Genomic DNA, 20,767 nt, shown 5'->3' with positions numbered 1-20,767 from the left:
CCATGCACACAGTGCCCATCATGGTGCCATGCAGAAAAAAACACTTGGTTCTACACTGTAGAAAATCTGCAGCATGTTGCATTGTAATCTATCTTAGGCCCCTTTCACACTTGTGCGACTTGTTCTGTGACCTGGGACTGCAAAGTCGCATGACAAGTCATACCTCATGATTTCCAATTGGTACCATTCATATCTGTGCGACTTCAAAGTAGTCCCTGTACTACTTTGGGCTGACTTTGATGCGAGTCGAGGTCCACAGACCTCAAGTTTACACAGGCATTTCTTGAAATCGCAGCAAAATCGTGTCAAAATCACGGCCGCAAAATTGCTCAACTTTGAGGTTGCGGTAGTGTGAAAGGGGCCTTTCAGTTCTTAACAAGCCTAACATACTTCCAAATCTCTCTCTCGCTCTCTCTCTCTCTCTCTCTCTCTCTCTCTCTCTCTCTCTTCATGTTCTGGGAGGGATAGGGGCAGGTCTAGACATGCTTGTCTAAAAACAACGGACAACCTTTTCAGGAAGTGTAAGCCCTTGTACACACGGTCGGAGAATCTGTCGGAATGAGTCTTATCGGACCGTGTCGTCAGATAATCCGACTGTGTGTGGTATGCATCGGACTGATTCCGTCCGAATCTCCGTCCGACCCAATTTTCCAACATGTTGGAAATATTTCCCGACCAACTGGGCCGGACGGACCTAATTCGATCATGCGTAGAGCATTTTCATCGGACCAAGTGCCACGCATGCTCAGATCAAATTCCTACATCAAAGCTATTGGCTACTAGCCTGAATGTAGACCCATCGTAACGAAATTACGTCATCACGTTCTGAAAGATCAGATTTTTCGCCAACTTGGCCCGACCGTGTGTATGCAACAGTTTCGGACACAATCCGTCGGACTAAATCCGACGGGCAAAATCCGACGGATTTGGTTGGCAAAATCTCCGACCGTGTGTACGTGGGCTAAGACAGCTTAGCAAATTCAAATGAAGGGAGATGGCATTGTTGATGAAGAACAGGAAGTAACCGATTGTTTAGCTTAGAAAGTCTTATCGAAACTAGACAATCAGCTAGCCAGAAAACGATTAATATCAAAGATAAAGATATTTAACTTACTATTAATAGGAAAAAAAAATTTTTTTTACTTAAGTTACCCTTTTAAGAAACCGGAGTAGCATAACGTTTAGTCTGTTTTCAGCTGTCACTATTAATTAGAAATTAGGAATAAAAACAAAAGTCTGCACTGCAGAGAATTTATTAATGAATAAGTCCCTTTGCATGTAATGTGGTTATAAAGCCTAAACATGTTTTACCTTCATACATTAATTGCAGTAAAGTAAAACATTTTTAGGCATCAGTATTGGCCCCTCACCCCCATTATACTTGAGCCCTCATTCAATGGCTTCCGCTGCTGTCAATCAAAGCCATTGATGAGGTAGCGGGGGGCTAGGCCAAACCACAGTGTCTATAGATGCAGGCAGCGGGGCTCAGGAAGCTGCTTCCTATGGGGCACTTGCCAGAGAGTAGGAGCCAGGAGCACTGCTGGGTGGAACCTGAGAAGTTTGGGGCTGCTTTGTGCAATTCTATTGCACAGAGCAGCTAACTATAAACCTGTTTGTTATTTTTTTTAAATGCATTTACAAGCGCTTTACATTTTTGTAACATTTATGTTTCTTTTTAACTGAACAACTTTGGGAGAAAATAGTAAATGCACTTCCCAATATGTCTGGGTACAAATGTACTTAATCCCCAAACTATCACAGTTTATAGGGTATGAGAAAACTGGAAAGTACAGGCCTTGGGTAAGGCACATGAGGAACACATAGCTCTCAACTGTCCCTGATTTCAAGGGACTGTCCTTGATTTGGAACCAAGTCCCTCTGTCCCTCATTCCTCTTAATTTTTCCCTCATTTTGGTCTGATCTATATAGTTGTGTATATAAAATACACTATTTAGCTTTCAAAAAGGGTTTCCAAGTGCTAAACCTTTAATTCAACTACAAAAATTTCAAAAAGGAATAATTGTGGTAAAAATAAGCATTTGTAGGTTTAACTAATCCTTTTTTTGTATAAATCTCCTTTAACCACTTCAGCCCCGGAAGATTTTACCCCCTTCCTGACCAGAGCACTTTTTGCGATCCGGCACTGCGTTGATTTAACTGACAATTGCGTGGTCATGCAACGTAGCATCCAAACAAAAATCGACGTTCTTTTTTCCCCCACAAATAGAGCTTTCTTTTGGTCGTATTTGATCACCTCTGCGGTTTTTATTTTTTGCGCTATAAACAAAAAAAGAGCAGCAATTTTGAAAAAAAGGCAATATTTTTTTACTTTTTGCTATAATAAATATCCCCCAAAAATATATAAAAAACTGTTTCCTCAGTTTAGGCCGATATGTATTCTTCTACATATTTTTGGTATAAAAAAAAAAAAATCGCAATAAGCGTATATTGATTAGTTTGCGCAAAAGTTATAGCATATACAAAATATGCTATCTCTCAGAGAACCGGAAACTGTGTGTTTACACACACAGATCCCAGTTCTCAGCGTGTCCCAAGCGATCGCCGGAGCCCAGCGGTGATCGCGACCGCTGGGCACTCGCATCGGCTCCGTGGGCGAGCAAGGGCCACAGGGCGAAGCAAAGTTGCATAGCGTTGTTTTGCCCAGCCGTGTCATTCTGCAGCAGTATAACTGTGGTGGCTGGTTGGCAACTGGTTAAGTGGGCTTGAAAGAGGATGTATCCTTTTGCCTACATACTTTTGCTAATAGGTGTCCCTCGTTCCAATTTCGAAAAGTTGGGGGGTATGGGAATTAGCTGGGGAAAATATCCCCAAACTGGCTGTTTTATTCAGTGTCCTTCATGACTTCCAGATTAATAAATGTGGACTGCTTCACACCCAAATGTTATTTTGAATAAACAGCAACTTTTCATCTGAGGTTTCTTCTTTCAACCTGTGTACTATATACATGTGGTTGGTTGTGTGTGTGTGTGTGTGTGTGTGTGTGCGTGCGTGTGTGTGCGTGTGTGTGCGTGTGTATTGTGACGCCCACCTTTACACGCACGTGAACTTTAATGGCATCCCGGTCTTAGTCCGTAGCGTTCAATATTGAATTGGCCCACCCTTTGGAACTATACCAGCTTCATCTCTACTGTGAAGTGAGGACTGTTTGACCATTGTTCCAGAAGCGTATTTGTGAGGCCAGGCACTAATGTGGATGTGTAATTCATACCAAAGGTGTTCTATTGGGTTGAGGTCAAGACTCTGTGCAGGCCAGTCAAGTTCCTCCACCCCAAGCTTGCTCATCCATGTCTTTATAGACCTTGCTTTTTGCACTGGTCCAAACCATTATTGGAGGGGGGATTATTGGTGTGGGGTTGTTTTTCAGGGTCTGGGCTTGGCCCCTTAGTTCCAGTGAAGTGAACTCCTAAGGTGTCAGCATACCAAGACATTTTGGTCAATTTCATGCTCCCAACTTTGCCGGAACAGTTTTGGGATGGCCCCCTCCTGTTCCAACATGACTGTGGGAGTCTTTGGTCAGGGGTCTCCAAACTATGGCTCTCCAGTTGTTAAGGAACTATAATTCTCATCATGCCTAGTCATGTCTGCGATTGTCAGCGTTTTACAATTCCCCATGGGACGTGTAGTTCTGCAACAGCTGGAGGCCTGTAGTTTGGAGATCCCTGATCTAGATCACAAGCTTAATAATGGCATATAATGCAAAGCAGTGGTTTCCAAAGAGTAAAATTATTTCTTGTATTAACCCCTTCAGATCCATGCTATAGCCGAATGACGGCTACAGCGCGGATCTGCTTTGCCAGGAGGCCGTCAATAGACATCCTCCCCTTTGCATGCTCCCTGCAAGGGCACGCATGGCACATGCTGTGATCACAGAGTCAATGAGGCTTGGGTGATCACAGATCAGAATAAGGGGTCGATCCGGGCCCCTTACCAACCACATGATCAGCTGTCAGCCAATGACAGCTGATCACGTAATGTTAACAGAAGATCTGTAATTGTTTTGTTTTTTCTCACGTTGACAGTGTGAGGAGAAAAAAAAGACGATCACCAGCTTCTGTTGAAGGGACATCAGTTCCAAAGAGGAAGAGGCGAAACAGTCTATGTGCTCACTAGTATTGCGTGCCAGTACCACCTGCCAGTTCCAGGAATCATCATAAGCAATCAGTGCCACCTATCAATGCCCACCAGTGGTGCCAATCAGTACCACCTATGCAGTGCTCCCTATCAGTGCTGATCAGTACCCATCACTGCCACCTATCAATGACCATCAGTGCCACCAATCAGTGCCCACCGATGCCACCGATCAGTGCCCACCAGTGCTGCCTATCAGTGCCCATCACCATAGCCTCATCAGTGCACATCAATGAAGGAGAAAAATTACCTGTTTGCAAAATGTATTAACAAAATGTAAAATGGTTTTGTATTTATTATTTTTTTTTACATTTCGGCTTTTTACATTTTTTTTTTTTTTTTTTTTAACAGTCAGGAGTGCTTTATTGAAGGAGTTGTACAGTACAAATTGCAAGAAATACAGAAACATTACATGCAACACTGCATGTCATCACATATTTAAATATCAATAACAAAACAGACTCCAATTTTTGTAGCTGCGATTTCGTAGTACCTAGGGACAGGTTGAAATTTTCGCCGGATAGAAACCTAATTGGCACCCTCCCCCCCCCCACTAACCCCCCGTCCAGGACGACCAGATCTTTTCAAATTTCTAAGGACATCCCCGGTTAATGTATGTTATTTTATATAGCGGCAGAGCGGCATTTACTCTGTTTTCCCAAGATGACAACGAGGGGAGCACTGATGAGGACCATCTACTCAGTATTTCTTTCTTAGCATAGAACAGAAGATAAAAGATCAACAATTTACTATGATGAGATCTCTGCTCATTGTCCGTAATGCCCAACAAGGCCAACTCGGGCACCATGGGAACAGAGAGCTCAAGACGGGTATTCAGCTGTTCAAATATCCCTGACCAAAAGACTGACAGAGCAGAACACATCCAAAACATGTGTAGGAAAGTGTCCGGCTCCCTTCTACACCTCGGGCACTGCGAGTCCCTAGCGGGGTACATCCTCGCCAGTCGCACCGGCGTGAAGTACACTCTATGTAGAAATTTCGTCTGTATAAGTTTGTCACCTGCCGAGATAACCTGCCTAGGGCCCCTATCCAGACAATCCTCCCAATCCTCTCTATCCAAATCAGGAATGTCTTCCCTCCACACGTTCCAGAGCCTGTCCAGTTTACTCGAATCGATGGGGAGCAAGATGGAGTACAAGGCAGACAGAGGCTTAACCAGGTCATCGCCCAGCAGCAGATCCTCAACCAGATCCGCTTGGAGTAATGGTGGCATGGGGAATTGAGCCCTAGCTGCATGCCTAAGCTGGGCGTATCTAAAGTACATCCAAGCAGGTAAATTGTACTTCTCGGTCAGTTGAGGAAGCGACATCAAGACTCCCGATGGCATAATATCTCTCAGGGTCTCGATGCCAAACCGCTCCCAGACCTGCGGGTCTGGCATGGACCGAAAATTGGGTAAATTTGGGTTACCCCATAGGGGTTGGTTTGGAGACCAGCGCCCATCCCGAAAAAATCTGCGTCTCGCCGCCACCCACACCCTGGTAGGGCCAGGAATATTCTTGTAGGCCCTAGCCCCCCTATACACTAATTTTTGTAACACCGGCGTTGATCCCATTCCCGCCGCCTCCGCTCGCACCGCAGCATTAGACCATTCAGCACGGAACCACCAGTAAACTGTAACAATCATCGCCGCCCAATAGTACACTTTAAAGTTTGGCAATGACAAACCCCCCAACCCGATGGGCCACTGCAGAGTGGATCTAGCCAAACGGGGGACCGACCCATTCCAAATAAAAGCAGCTATGCACTTGTCAACCTCCCGAAAGAAAACCGCCGGAATCCATACCGGACTGTTTCTAAAGAAGCAATTAAATCTGGGTAAAACACACATTTTGATAAGATTAATCCGGCCAGTCAGATTCAACGGTAGCCCAGCCCAGGATTGACATTGTTCCTTCAGGAAACGGAGCAGGGGGAGGATATTTAAGGAATAGAACTGGGTGCAATCTCTAGTGACCCTAATCCCTAGATACTTAAACTCTGAGACCCAGGTAAGCGGTGTCGGGTTAGGCACAGGGGGAACCTGACCATCCAACGGAAATATGCTCGACTTGGCCCAATTTATACATATTCCCGATAAAGAGCCAAATTTGTTAAATATTGCCAAGGCAGCTGTAAGGGACGGGCCAGCGTCATTCAGGTACAGGAGAGTATCGTCGTCTTCTCCTCCACGCCCCCAATCCATAGCCCACGGACCTCCAGCGATCGCCTAACTACAAATCGCCAGAGGTTCCAGGGCCAGCGCAAACAGAGCGGGCGACAGGGGACATCCCTGACACGTACCCCTGGGCAGTTCAAAAGAGTCCGAAATCCAATCATTGGTCCTAACCCTGGCCCTTGGAGCTCGGTAGAGCAATTTAATCCAATGTAAAAACCTAGGGCCAAAACCGAATCTCTGCATCACCCCCCATAGGTATACCCATTCCACCGAGTCAAATGCCTTTTCGGCATCCAGGGAGGCAATGACCCGGGACCCCGTGTTTACATGTGACATGGAAAGATTTAAGAACAGTCGCCTAATATTATTGTCGGTACTCTTACCTGGCATAAAGCCAGTCTGGTCAGCCTGGATCAATTTGGAAATGATCGAAGACAGGCGGGTGGCCAATATCTTTGCCAAAATTTTTGCATCAACATTTAGCAACGAGATTGGCCGATATGAGGCACACTCCTGTGGGTCCTTGCCGGGTTTGGGTATGAGTACAATTACAGCCTCCTCCATGGACCTAGGCAACTCATCCACCTCCTTCAACCCAGAAAACATGGCCCCCAGCCTAGGTGCAAGGAGATCAGTGTGCTGGGTGTAGAATTCGGTGGGCAGACCATCTGCCCCGGGTGTCTTCCCTGCTTGCAAACTGCCCATTGCAGCCTTAACCTCTTCAAGTGTTATGGCCCTCTCTAATTCTAGGGTATCCTCAGCAGTTAGAGTAGGGAAGGGAATACTATTCAGATACGTCTGTAGGTCATCCGGTGAATAACGGGCCCTAGAGGAATACATCCCCCGAAAGTACTCCACAAACTCCGCATTTACACCCCCAGGGGAAGTCACCAATTGACCCTGAGCACCCCGAACACAGGCAATGTGAGAGGAAGCTACCTGGGCTCGAGCAAGCCAAGCCAGCAGTCTGCCATTCTTATTGCCGTGTTCGAATACCAGGAAAACAACATATCCTTCCTCGTCTGCTCCACATTATGAAGGGATAGGTCCCGCAGTGCCCCCTGCCATTCACTGTAGGCAGATTCACTGGGAATTTGAACATAGAACTCCTCACACTTAGACACCCTCTCCTCCAGTGCCTCCCGCAAAACAGCCGTCTCCCTCTGAACCGCTGATATACAAGAGATGTACTCCCCCCTAACCACTGATTTAAAAGCATCCCACCCCGTATGGACATCCACAGAGTCCCCATTTGCGTTCCAATAGTTACATATAGCCTCCATAATCGGATCCTGCAATTTACCATCCACCGCCCAGTATCTGGACAGGCGCCAGAGCCTTAAACCCGGAGCTCTGTCCAGAGACAAAATAAGATGTAGAGGAGCATGGTCAGAAATCCCTCGTGGCAGGTGTTCCGCCCCCCTCACCCATCTCAGTGCGCCACCAGAGGCGTATGCCAGATCTATGAGGAACAATGCCCTATGAGAGGCTGAATGACATGTAAATTGCCTCTCCCGGGGATGAAATTGTCGCCACACATCCGTAAGGCCAAAGGTATCCGCCCAACCCTGTAAAGCCGATGAGGGCCTGGCCACCACCCGCAGTCTGTCCATAATCTGTGACGGTACCAAATTAAAATCCCCAAGTAGAAAAATTTCCTGAGTGCCATATCCCATAACAATGCGCATGATATCATACAGTACTTGAACATCCGCCGGGGGGGGGGGGGGGGGAGGTATAGCCCCACCAGCACAATTTGTTTCTCATGCATTACTATATGTAATATAACATATCTGCCCACGGGGTCTGTCCGAACATCCAACATCTGTAAGGGGAGAGACCTGCGGACCAAAACACTCACCCCCCTAGCATAGCCAGAGTAGGTGGAATGATAATGGGAACCCACCCAGGCCCTCCTAGACCAAGGATTTTATTGCCTAACAGATGCGTCTCTTGCAAAATACATATCTGGGGACTATACCTCTGCAAATATTTAAACACTAGAGAGCGCTTAGTAGCTGAGTTCAATCCCCTGACATTCCAAGAGATTTTTGAAATATTCGCCATAAAACTTACAAAACATTGAAATTCGTATGGTCCGCATGACCCCCCCACCAACCCCCCACGGGCCTAATAGTAGAGATAGCATTAGGCATAAGACATACGACCAACCCAATATGCAGCTATAGTGACACAAAGACTCCTGACTTAAAAACTGGTAGCAAACAACCATCCCCAAATTCTGCAACGGCAGAAACTGTAAGCGTAACCCCCCTCCCCACACCCCCCTCAACTTCAGGAGGTGTTTCAGACCCCGAACCCCAACCATAGCAACGAAGAGTATTTACTCAGTTAAAGGAGCGTCAAGTCTGTGCAACTGATCGATAGAGATGCTGGTACATAGCAAGCAACCGCATTCTCCTGGGTGATCCCAGGGGCACAAAAACTTGTGGGTCAGCCCTCCAACTCCGAGACCCCCACCCCGGGCTCCCCCATCTGATATAATACAAAACCCGCCCAGAATAAACAAAAAGAGGAACCGATCCGATCCCCCCCCCACATCAATGTCCGTCTGCCCAAGTCTAGCATCAATCCGGATCCAAAGTTCCTTGGACTCTAGAAGAGAGGAAACAGTACATCTATGATATCCCCATAAAGATCAATCCCACCCCGCAACTGCAAAAATATAGTCAGCTAACACATACTAACAATTGCAGGGGGCACACAAAACATCCAAAAGAAATAGTAAAGGGACGTCAGTACACTCAGCTATCCCCCTCAGCGGGGAGGCAGCGTCTCCAGCCATGCCACCGCATCTCGGGGGGTGTTAAAAAACCTCACTGTTTCGCCGTCCTGGACCCTCAGCTTTGCAGGAAAGAGAACACTGTACTTTATATTCCGTGCTCTGAGACCCACTTTGACTTGATCAAAGGATCTACAAAGTTTCTGTGTCTCCATGGAGTAATCCGGAAAAAAATTAAACTGCCATTTTGGTATTTCAGCTCGCCTGCCCTGCGAGCCACTCGGAGGATCTCGTCCCGATCTCTAAAATTAAGCATTCAGAAGATCAGCGTACGCGGGTGGGCGCCAGGAGGTCCAGGGACCGGGGGGATCCGATGAGCGCGCGCCACCGTGTAATACGATGAGAACTGCGCCCCCGGCAGCAAGCTCTTTAGCAGTTCCTCCACAAACACGGTCGGATTCCTTCCCTCCACACCCTCCGGCAAACCGACAAGCCGAAGGTTATTTCTTCGGTTTCTATTTTCGGCGGCGTCCACCTTATATTCCAAAGCGCGTACCGTTGTCTGTAGGGTGCGGATGGATACCGTGTGTTCCTGGACAGTATCCTCCGTGCGGCCCGTTCTCTGCTCAACCTCCAAAACCCGGGAACGGAGCTTGTCCAGATCTTGCAGAACAAGTCCCACGTCCAGCTGCACCGCTTCAATCTTACTTGTGAGTGTAGCCTGGCAGGTAGCAATCACCGCCATCACGTCCTGGAAACCCGGCTGAGTCTCCTCCGATCGCTCTTCCATTGCGGTCTGGGTCGCCATGTTACGCGCCTTTTCAGCTAGAGCCGGCACGTGCGGGGCTTCCTTTGGGGTAACAACCTCTGAGCCGGACGGGAAATAAAAGCTTTTTTCCCCTGTGTCGGGTCTTGCAGGACATCCGGAGCAGCTCGGGAGCAACTCGGGGTCTTTTTAAAAGTAAACGGTGCTTTAAAAAGGAGGATTAATGTCGGATCACCAGCAGAGCTCTAGACCATGCGTCCCGTTCGCCATTCAGGCCATGCCCCTTTTTAAAAAAAATTAACACAAAATGAAAAACTCAGAGGTGATCAAATACCACCAAAAGAAAGCTCTATTTGTGGGAAAAAAATTATAAAAATTGAATTTGGGTACAGTGTTTTATGACCGCGCAATTGTCATTCAAAGAGTGACCGCTCTAAAAGCTGAAAATTGGTCTGGGCAGGAGGGGGGTTTAGGTGCCCAGTAAGCAAGTGGTTAAGAGGCATGCAATGCATAGAGAGATCTAATTTTGCCCTTGTACAAATCATTAGTAAGACCTCGTCTGGATGTGATCTGACATCTCTGCCTTGAGCACTGGTTGACCTTGTCCCACCACTGGATCCACCCTCCTTACGTGTGAGGCACTCCCTGGAATCTGGCTGCAATGTATAACATACAACTATATTGAATAAGATAAAGTTGAATTCATGAATGAAACTCATTTTGCACTGCATAGCAGCGCTCTGATTTTTTTAATTATCTTGTCTTTGAAAGCTCCTAGGGAATCTAGCAACATATAAAAATGTTTGAAATATATACACATACAAACCTGTCTCTTCTTTTCTGTACCAGCTCTTTGAAGATTTTACAACTGGCATTTGAAGCCCTTCAGGGATTGGAGTACATGAACCGTCACCACATGGTCCACCGGGCACTTTCTCCTCATAATATCTTGCTGGATGGAGAGGTAAGAAGTGATGTGATTAGTGGACAGAATGAAAAGATCACTACGCTCCCTAAATGGCGTGCTTAGTGGTGATGCAATAATAACTACAGGTGTATCTTCTTAAGTGGCATTGATGAATGAAAGGCACAAACTGTGATTTATCTACATGATAGACAGATGAGCAGAGCATTTTTTCTGTGCTCAGGTGAGTCTGATAATTTAAAAAGCAGCAATGTTCACATACCTAAAACACCCCTTTAAAAAAATAAAGGCTAACAATTTTTGTTTTGATTTCACTATCTGTCATAGTCATGTTAGAATCTACCAATCAACTAGCAGGTGTCAAAAAATATTGTAGTTATAGTGGCTGTATTACTATTTTTCACATTATACAGTAAAACCTTGGATTATGAGCAGAATTAATTCCAGAAACATGCTTGTTGTAATCCAAAGAACTTTTATATTGAAGCGAATTTCCCCATAAGAAATAATGTAAACTCAGATGATTCGTTCCACAACCATCTATTCATAAATCCTTCAGTTTATAGTCCATATAAAAAGATTATAGCAATGTGATAGGTTGTGTAACCATAAATTGTCCATCCACAAATGGAAGCCTCCACATGGGGATTAGAAGCAAAATCCAGCAGGAGCTACAGAGTATAAAAGAGAAGAGAGGCGCCTCTAATGCCGCGTACACACAACACGATTTTTCGACGGACTAGGTCCGAAGGTCTTCCCGACGGACTTTTGGCGGAGGTCCGATGGACTTTCCGAACTAATGGACTTGGCCACACACGACTGGACTAAGTCCGTTTGAAAGTCCGTCAGTTTTGAACACGATGACGTAAATGGGACTAAACAAGGAAGTTCAATAGCCAGTAGCCAATAGCTGCCCTTGCGTCGTATTTGGTCCATCGGACTAGCACACAGACGAATGGTTTGCACGCTAGAAAGCCGAGTCAGACATATTTGAAACAGGTTTTATTTCTAGGTCTGTCTGACTTTTGGGGCAAAAATAGTTCGCTGGAGCCCACACACGATCAAATTGTCCAACGGATTCCGGTCCGCTGGACCTAGTCTGCCGGAAAGTCTGATCGTGTGTACGCGTCATAAGTGTAGCAATATGGTTACATTTAATGAAGGTACAACATTTAGCAACTCACATGGTTGATGATTAAAACAAGCACATCTAAGTATGCAGGCGTCCGGGGTAAAGCTGTCCACATAGACCATCCTCCACCCCGCCGGCTTTCACCGCTGTCAGTCTGCCACTGTGACCCGGGAAGACTACCCTGCAGTAGAGTGTTTTGAAAGGCTTGAAGCGCTTGTGGAGCGCGGTGTGGAGAACGGTCTATGTGGACATCGTTACCCCCGATGCCTGCATACTTAGATGTGCCTGTTTTAATCATCAACCATGTGAGTTACTAAATCAAAAAGGTTGTACCTTCATTAAATGTAACCATATTGCTACACTTCGAGGCACCTCTCTTCTCTTTTATACTCAGTTGTGACATGACGCTACTTGTATATCAAGTCAAAATGTGTAAAAATGTTTTGCTTATCTCGCAAAACGCTCTCAAACCAAGGTTTTACTGTAAATGTAAACATATGATTCCATGATATATTAGACCAACATATTTATATTGTGTTCAATTTAGAATTTTTACATTAATGGAGGTAATGAGGGATACTTGTAGGTTCAGTCACATGGCCAAAATAAAGATCCCTCTCCTTATGTTAAAGCCATGTCACTTGAGCCTTACATAATGTACTTTGTTTTATAGAACAGTAGAAAATAGAGATGTCAATGTAAAAAATAAAACTTTTCTGCAAGCATATAAGCAGTTTATAAATTCAATGGAATATATGCTCTAGCGATTCCAAACCTAAATACAGAATACAAAAAATAAAGGGCTAGAAAATTGTTTAACAGAAAGTTCATGTGCAAAATAATTTTATTGAATGTCAATAAACTGACTACAGCTTCTCTATCAAAAATACCCCCCAGTGAACATTATAATGTGACAATGTTGTCAACCCACCCCTAAAATGACACTGCCAGCTATATATATAGTTGTCAGTGCTATTGTGAAGGATTTCTATTAGCCTGTGTTCTAGACCAGAGGTGATTTTTTTTTTTTCAGACTGCACTTGCCCTTTAGCATGGTACCAGTGTAGTTAATGTGTGTTGCTATGCAGGACTGAAGTTGACAACATTGTCACCTTTTATTGTTCATTGGGGGGATATTTTTGATATGGAAGCTGTGGTTGGTTCATTCACATTCAGTAAAATTATATGAAAGTGTTACCTTCAGCCAGTCAGGCTGCTTATCCACGTTTGCGATATGTGCATGAGAACTGTTTTACCAGCCAAAGGATTTTGCAAGACTGCATGGCTAGTCATACAGCCAGGGCTGCTGTTAGAAATCATGGGGCCCGTACAGCCTACCTGATCCTCTGCTGATTTTGTACATTTTCCCACTGACAAAGAAATGATCAGTCTATATTTTTAATGGTAGGCCTATTTTAATAGTAAAAATCCAGAAAAATGCATTTTAAAAAAGTTACAAATTAATTAGCATTTTAATCAAATATTTTTTATTGAAAAAAAAGTTGGCGTACAGAAAATAAGACTTTGAAGTAACGCTTAATGTACAGTAAGGCACTTACAGAAAGAAGTCATGTTATTCAGTATCTTTGTTGGACTGCGCAAAACTCCCTCTGTTCTCGACTAGCAACAGCAAAAGTCTATCTACATGTTGAAACATATACACCAGTAATTAACCTGTATTAAAGTGGTTGTAAACCCTTACAACACAGTTTGACCTACAGGTAAGCCTAGATTAAGGCGCCGCGGTCATCGGCGATATGCCGCGAGTGGCGGCTCCCGTGCGCATGCGTGGGAGTGACGTCATCGTGGCTTCACCGAATGACAGCGGCGGAGTAGCGAGACCCACCAAGAAGATGGATGCGCCGGACTACAGGGGACAGCGGTGACTTCGCTGGCTCCTGTGTCAGGTAAGTGACACATAATGGACTACTATGCGATGCATAGTAGTCCATTATGCTTTACCTTTGCAGGGAATGAAAGAGGAAGTAAACCCATCAGGGTTTACTTCCTCTTTAACTGAACAATGTTATAACATACACTTGAGTATCTATTGGTTACAACAACATTATAGTGATAAAATCTTAACTTTTTATCGACAACAAGAGTAAGGGCAGGGGGAGGTAGGGGAGGAAGGGATGACAGAACAGTACAGCAGAGTGTGAATCTATACCCTGGGGTGAGTTACATAGTTCCAAATGGACCAGTTGGCTTTGTATCTTGCATCTGAGCCATCTCTGTATGCCAAGATCTTTTCGTATTCTGCCACAGTATTGACTTTGTTTGTTTTTTCTTTTATTTCACTAAAGTTTTTATTGAGAGAGAACAGTGCAGAAATTACAACATGTAATCGTACAGTTTCAATATCACCTATACAGAGTTTAACAAGTAATTGTAGGAGTACTCAGAATGTCCAAAGATCTGACAGGGTATAGATAGGTGCAACATGTCATATCCAAATACAAAGTAAAAAATCTATTTTATAGTTTATACAATTTTTACGAGCTGAGCAAATATAACGTTTATTCAAGGTTACTCATAGAAAGGAGGGGGGGAGGGGAGTGATGGGAGGGAAAAAAAAAAAAAAAAGAAGGGGGGGGGGGGGGGGGAGAAGATCAGTTATATATAGTAGCATGTTAGAGGAGTAGGCAAGGGATGTTAGGTGGTCAGCGGGCCGGTGGACTTTTGCAATTAATTCCCTCACACTTGGAATCTCATTGGTTTTCCATTTGCTCATCATCAAAGATCTGGCAGCAAATATAATGTGCATTGCTATTGATCTAACTGAAATTGGAAATTCTGACATATTTATGCTTAAGATTGCTTTCACTATAGAAGGCTGGGTAAAAACCCCAGTAACTTTAGCAATCAATTTAAATACCTCAAGCCAGAAACTGCGAAGGTGAGGGCACTCCCAGACCACCAAATGGGCCAGCTTCCCCACCTGTCCGCAGCCCCTCCAGCAGAGATTTGTGTTGTCCTCTGAAAATTTAGCTACTATGTATGGAGTAAAGTGCCATCTTGCTAGAAATTTTACTGCCAGTTCCTCGTAGTTCAAGCACCTATGATTACATTTCATTGCTGAGAACCATTGTTTCTCTGTAAAACATTTACCTAAATCTTTTTCCCATTTAATTAGTAGGTTGCGTTTAAGAAAGACTGACGTGGAGTTGAGAAGTTCATATATCATGGATATTCCTTTCGCTTTGGAATTAGAGGCGTTTCCATACTTAAGTGGGGATTGGGGTGTAAATTGTATTCAGATGATGAAGCAGGGAGGATATCTGTAGATATGTCAGGAACTCCAAGGGAGGTATTTCAGATTTATTTTGGACATCTTGAAATGACATTATTTTATTGTTCTCCATAAGGTCTTTTAGGAGGTGTATGTCCCTTTTCAGCCAGTGGGCCAGAGATAAGTTTAGGATCAACCAGATTAAAGATTCCATTGGGATGGGAATATTTGTGGTGTAAGCAGTTGGGCGGGATTTTTCTTTTAAGTTTGTCAGCAAAAAAGGGGGAAGGGAGTTTTATATGAATGGATAGGTTCATCTGCCTCCATCCCTAATGTATATGAATACACCTAGGAGCCAAATACTTATTTCACTCAATAAAATGCAAATCAATTTATAACTTTTTTGAAATGCATTTTTCTGGATATTTTTGTTGTTATTCTGTCTCTCACTCATCATTAAAATTATAGACTGATAATTTCTTTGTAAGTGGACAAATGTACAAAACATACAAAATCAGCAGGGGATCAAATAAATTTTTCCCTCAGTGTACTTTAGCTTTTCTCTTGCCCGTAACAGATTTGTATCTCATGACCCAGCAGTGTCCCTATCCTATTACAGAAAGGTTTCTGAATTCAAAGCATATGGATGTGTGTATTTAAATAAAAAATGAAAACACTCTTTTGCTCCCCGACCTTTCTTCAAGTCCAGCACACCACAACACAAAGTCCAAAAATCTCCATCTGAGGACATGCGTGTACACATATACCAGGTACAAATGCGTTCATTGAATTTCAATGCATGGAATAAAAAATAAATAAAAAAACAGGACCATTTTGCACATTAAAAAACAGATGTAAAAGCAAGTAGGAACTTCCAGAAACATCAGTAAAATTTTTACGGCTGTGTGAATGTAGCCTCATATATTTTATTATCTTTAGGGAATCAAGCATTTTGCGGTAAAACTGCATTGCAGTATACATACAAATTGATATCATTGCTACTTTTTTTTCATGTGGTTACGTTATTATTATTGTATTATTTATATTATTGTTGATATATTGTATAAAGAATAATACAAATTTCTGTTTCAGGGGCACATAAAAATGGCTAAATTTGGTCTTTATTATATAACCGATCATGGAGCAGATGTAGATTTCCCAATAGGGTAGGTAAAAATGCTGTTCACATGCTTTAATAAAAAATGTCCAGTAGATGGCAGCAGTATTCCAGTGTATAGTAAGCACTGTTAAAATACTTTCAGTTCACTGAAGCTGCCTTTATGAAAAGTATTTTCTAGTTCTATTACTAAAAAAGGACACCATTAATGTCTAGACAACTTCAGTTTAACTTCTGACATCACCGCTTCTACAATTAGATATAGTACAATGTGACCATCTGGAGGTTGTACAATTTTAAAAGCATCTGCACATGATCACACCATTTTTATTTCATAGCAGCATTTCTGCAGTCCAGTCAGGCATGGGAATGCAGCTTGAGCAACATCATAAGAGAGCCATAGGGAATCGATGTGCTGCCCAGAACAGTCATTTTGGATTCCATGTGTATTTTGTTTCCTAGTACAGTTTTGGTGATGGGAGCAATTACCTGTACAAAAATATTTTTTGCCACTTTTATATTAAATTATAATATGTTTTTTGCAGAGCAGATTTCTCTTTTTAAGTGCAGCTCCAAACAGAACTAATTTTTCTTGTTTTGGATAAACTCAGTAAGGGTTAGAACATCTCTTGGGGTTTTATTGCCATCTGTCTGTTATATTGAAGAGAACCACCATCTCAAGTTGTCCTGGTAAAATAGTGAGGGGCGATGTAATATTTTACAGTTGTACAGGAGTAAAGGGTAAATTTTCTGACAACTGTTGACAACTGTCATGGGTGGTATTTTGCAGAATTTCCGTTTTTTTTGTTTTGTGGCACTAGGGACAGGAAGTACTTGGAAATCTCCCTGATGGGGGCACAGATGGCAGTTAAAACCTGACAGGCATTCTAACTCTTCCACACTCCATCCACTGCAAAAAAGATGACAATAACTTGTCCATCTAACACTACATACTCTAGACAGTTCTGCTGTCCATTGCTCCTCCATAGATAGAAGAGGCACCCTAATGCCCCTTTCACACTGTGCCGCCACCGGCGTCAGTGGTAAAGCGACGCTATTTTTAGCGCCGCTTTACTGTTGCTTTAGCTGTGCTATTCAGCCGGTAGCGGGGTCGGTTTTAACCCTGTAATAGCAATCTGGCTGTATGCTATGCACACAGCCACATCTACTGTGTTCATATAAGCACCCATTTCTGTCTTAATGATATAATACTTTAGCTTACCTTCCAACACACTCATCCCAATGATCAGACATGACCATCCTTCTTACGTTCTCAGTTCCATCCTTCTGACTGCCCCCATCCCCGGGGGCCCAGCATGGTCTTTTATTATCACAAACAGGAAGTGATTGCCCACAACAGGCAAGCACTTCCTCAGTACATGAAATGACATCACAGGAAATTTAAAGGGGAGGGCACTCTCAAGTCAGCATGCAGCACAGCAGATACTGTTTAAAGTAAACATTGCTACTGGTGTTGTCAATATACGGTAGTAGTATATTAACAAGGCAGCTACCAATGTCCTCTTATTAAAGCAGATATGTATCCAAAAGGGATAACGTAGCCACACTGAGATAAAATATGTTATGTGGACTTCGCTTCTCTAATGCGCATACTCATTTTGATGGCAAGAAGCCCAGCGCATTGCGCTTGGTACCTACAAACCATCAAACATCCACAGACACAGAGAACAAGTCTCAAATCCCATGAGAAGGTTTTCATACTGACCGTTTTTACCACTGGTCTCCATTTGACCCAAGTGCGCTCTTCTAGAGCTCTCCTCGATTAAACCACACAGGGAGACAGATGACAATCTATAAAACACACATCCTAGAATAAAAGGTTCACATAAATGTTATACAATCAAACTTCCACAACAACCCCCGCTAGCGGGCAAAAAGGGGTTAAATCCGCCCGCAAAACGCCTCCGCCAGCGGTATGACAACGCTGCCCCATTAATTTCAATGGGAAGGAGCAGTGAATTCACCGCTCCAAAGAAGCTGCTGGCAGGACTTTTTCTGACTCCCTGCCAGCGCAACGCTCCTGTGTGAAAGCCCTTGGGCTTTCACACTGGAGTGAATGGAGCAGATGTTTTAGGGTGGTTTGCAGGTGCTCTTTTTAACGCTATAGTGCCTGCAAAGCGCCCCAGTGTGAAAGGGGTCTAAGACAGGAGGTGTGTTACTGACCACTTGGTGAAAAAAAATCCAAAGCAACCACCTTATCTAAAGATAGGTAGGCTGCAATATATTTAGTTTTTTGGGTTTAGGTCCGCTTTAAGGTAAATCTGCAGATGGCACGCTATGCTTTAGTTTTATCTGTATATTTCTCTGTATACATGTTCATCATGTTGCTTTTCATACTGCTCTTTTCTAGATATCCATCATACTTGGCTCCGGAAGTCATTGCCCAAGGGATTGTAAAGGCCAAAGATCCTACTCTGCATGAACAGCCTCGACCCTCTGGACCAAAATCAGATGTGTGGTCTCTGGGTGTGATTTTATTTGAGCTATGTGTGGTATGTGAAATGCTTCTGTTTCTCTGCTTTGATTGCTGCTTTTAGTTGGGTGGATATGGGGGAAGTATTGAGACCAGCTGGTATATTTTGCGGTCAGTGGTTGAAAGGGGATTTCCAATGGAGTGTCATTTATCTGCAGTAAGTAGCCTCTGACCCAAGTGTTATAAAAGCAATGTTGCTGCTTTATGCTTTAGTAAAATATATTGTAATGCCATATGATATGAGTGATATGAAACTATTGTCAGACAGACTGTCTCCTTCCACCCACCAAGAAAACACAGCTGTTTCTATCTATACTGTATATTGTAATCACATTACAATATTATTCACAGAAGTAAATAGATAAGGATAAAATCTTTAGATGTGTGTGCTTAATGTTAAAATATGTATGGTTTAAGTGAAATGCTACAGATGTTGGATTCCTGCCAGAACCGAAATTTGCTAAATGCATAGAAGGCGTTTCTGTAGACCTCAGGGAATAGATGAAATGGTAAATGGAACCACTTTTTTAAGGTGTTCAGTCTGCCTAAAATCAATATTTTAGTATATAGGTGATGAAAACGCTAGTTACCTGGCTGTTTCTAGATTAATATTTTTGAGTCACAGATGTGGGAAAAGCACGGTACCCATAAACAAATTGGTTACTGTGAGCAACACAAACGCTGATATAATTTTTTCTTGGTATTATTTCAGGCACTTTAATTTATAATGCCCAATTTTAGAAAGAAACAATATTTAAAAGTGTCACGTGCATATTCTTAGGCATCCAGCAATAAACTGTAAACCTAGCAGACTGATAACACTTTAAACATTTATGACTTCCTGGGCAAAGGTATTTTTTCCTACCAGTCTGCCTTGGTTATGTTTACGGAATTTTTGTATATAATGGTAATATATGCTAAGTTTAATGGCCCTACAAATTACTGTGTCTATTAGGTTCCTGCCAATATGGCACCTTGCCCTTTCCTTTCAATGGATTTTTTTTTTTATTGGGTTATTTCAATGGTACAAGGTTGGGGACAATAAAAGGGAAGACCTAAGGTATACATTCTTAAAACGTATACTGTAAATGAGTGAGCATGCACTGCATCCCTGGTAATAGGCGTGCAAACTATGAGGAGACTAAGGTAAAGAATTAATGCATCTCATAGCTAACCTTGATCAACTGTACTCGAGTTTATGCGGCCATTGAAAAGACCAAGTAGAGAAAAGAACTGAAAAAAATAGAAGAAAGATGATAGAAGGGAGAGGTAGGGGTCAAGAGTACATGGGGAAGGGAAGACAAGGAGGAGGGCAACCCATTACTGACTTGGGGTACAAAAACCCTAAAAAAAAACCCTTACCATTTATATTTATAGGAGGAAGTATTTAATCTAAAGGGCTCAGATCTTGTCAAAGGTTGATGTTTCAACCATTTCGTCATTATTTTTTCATAAATCATGGTCTCTTTAAAATCCTGTTCTTTACCTCGCAGACATTCTGGACTGGAGATCTCCATGCCTTGGCAATTGTCTGCTTATTGTCTGTAAAAATAAATAACAATGACTTAAAGAGGAGTGCCACCTGCTAGCTATTCCCGGAAGTGGGTGCAGATACCTGGATTATACAGGTATCTGCACCCCCCTCCCCCCTGAAAGGTGCCAATTGTGGCACCAGAGGGGGGGGGGGGAGGGTTCCGATTAGCAAAACTTTCACTTTAGGGTGGAGGTTCGCTTTAAATTGAAGAAGTGTCATTTGTTTTTATGAGTAGTGCTTCTCATGGGTCTGTGTTAAGTGGACAGCCCAGAATGATGGTGATATGTAGGGATGCACTGATAGCAGTTTTTTAGGACCAAGTAAGAGCACCGATACTTTTTGCTGAAGTACTCACCAATACCAATTACCAATCCCTATTTTTATTGTCAAGTGACACATTAAATGAGCCAATATATTAATCTAATACTAAATCAATTTTAGGCGGTCCTGTTTATTATTAAATGATTATTATATTATATATTGCATTTTGAAACGC

General features: G+C 43.2%; 1 protein-coding gene across 1 annotated transcript in view; it reads left to right on the top strand.

The window, feature by feature from the left end:
• Window positions 1-20,767, top strand: part of TBCK (TBC1 domain containing kinase) — a 446,663-nt gene that overhangs the window by 82,417 nt on the left and 343,479 nt on the right. Inside the window, exons 4-6 of the mRNA XM_077476674.1 lie at window positions 10,687-10,801; window positions 16,219-16,292; window positions 18,615-18,756. Of these exons, the coding sequence (XP_077332800.1) occupies window positions 10,687-10,801; window positions 16,219-16,292; window positions 18,615-18,756 (331 nt within the window). The remainder of the gene's footprint in view (window positions 1-10,686; window positions 10,802-16,218; window positions 16,293-18,614; window positions 18,757-20,767) is intronic.

This window comes from Lithobates pipiens, unplaced genomic scaffold, assembly GCF_037356315.1.
Source record: "Lithobates pipiens isolate NorthernLeopardFrog02 unplaced genomic scaffold, aLitPip1_a1.2 Scaffold_13, whole genome shotgun sequence".
Taxonomy (NCBI): Eukaryota; Metazoa; Chordata; class Amphibia; order Anura; family Ranidae; genus Lithobates; species Lithobates pipiens.
The sequence above is the reverse complement of the archived record's forward strand: the minus strand, read 5'-3'. Positions and strand labels throughout refer to the sequence as shown.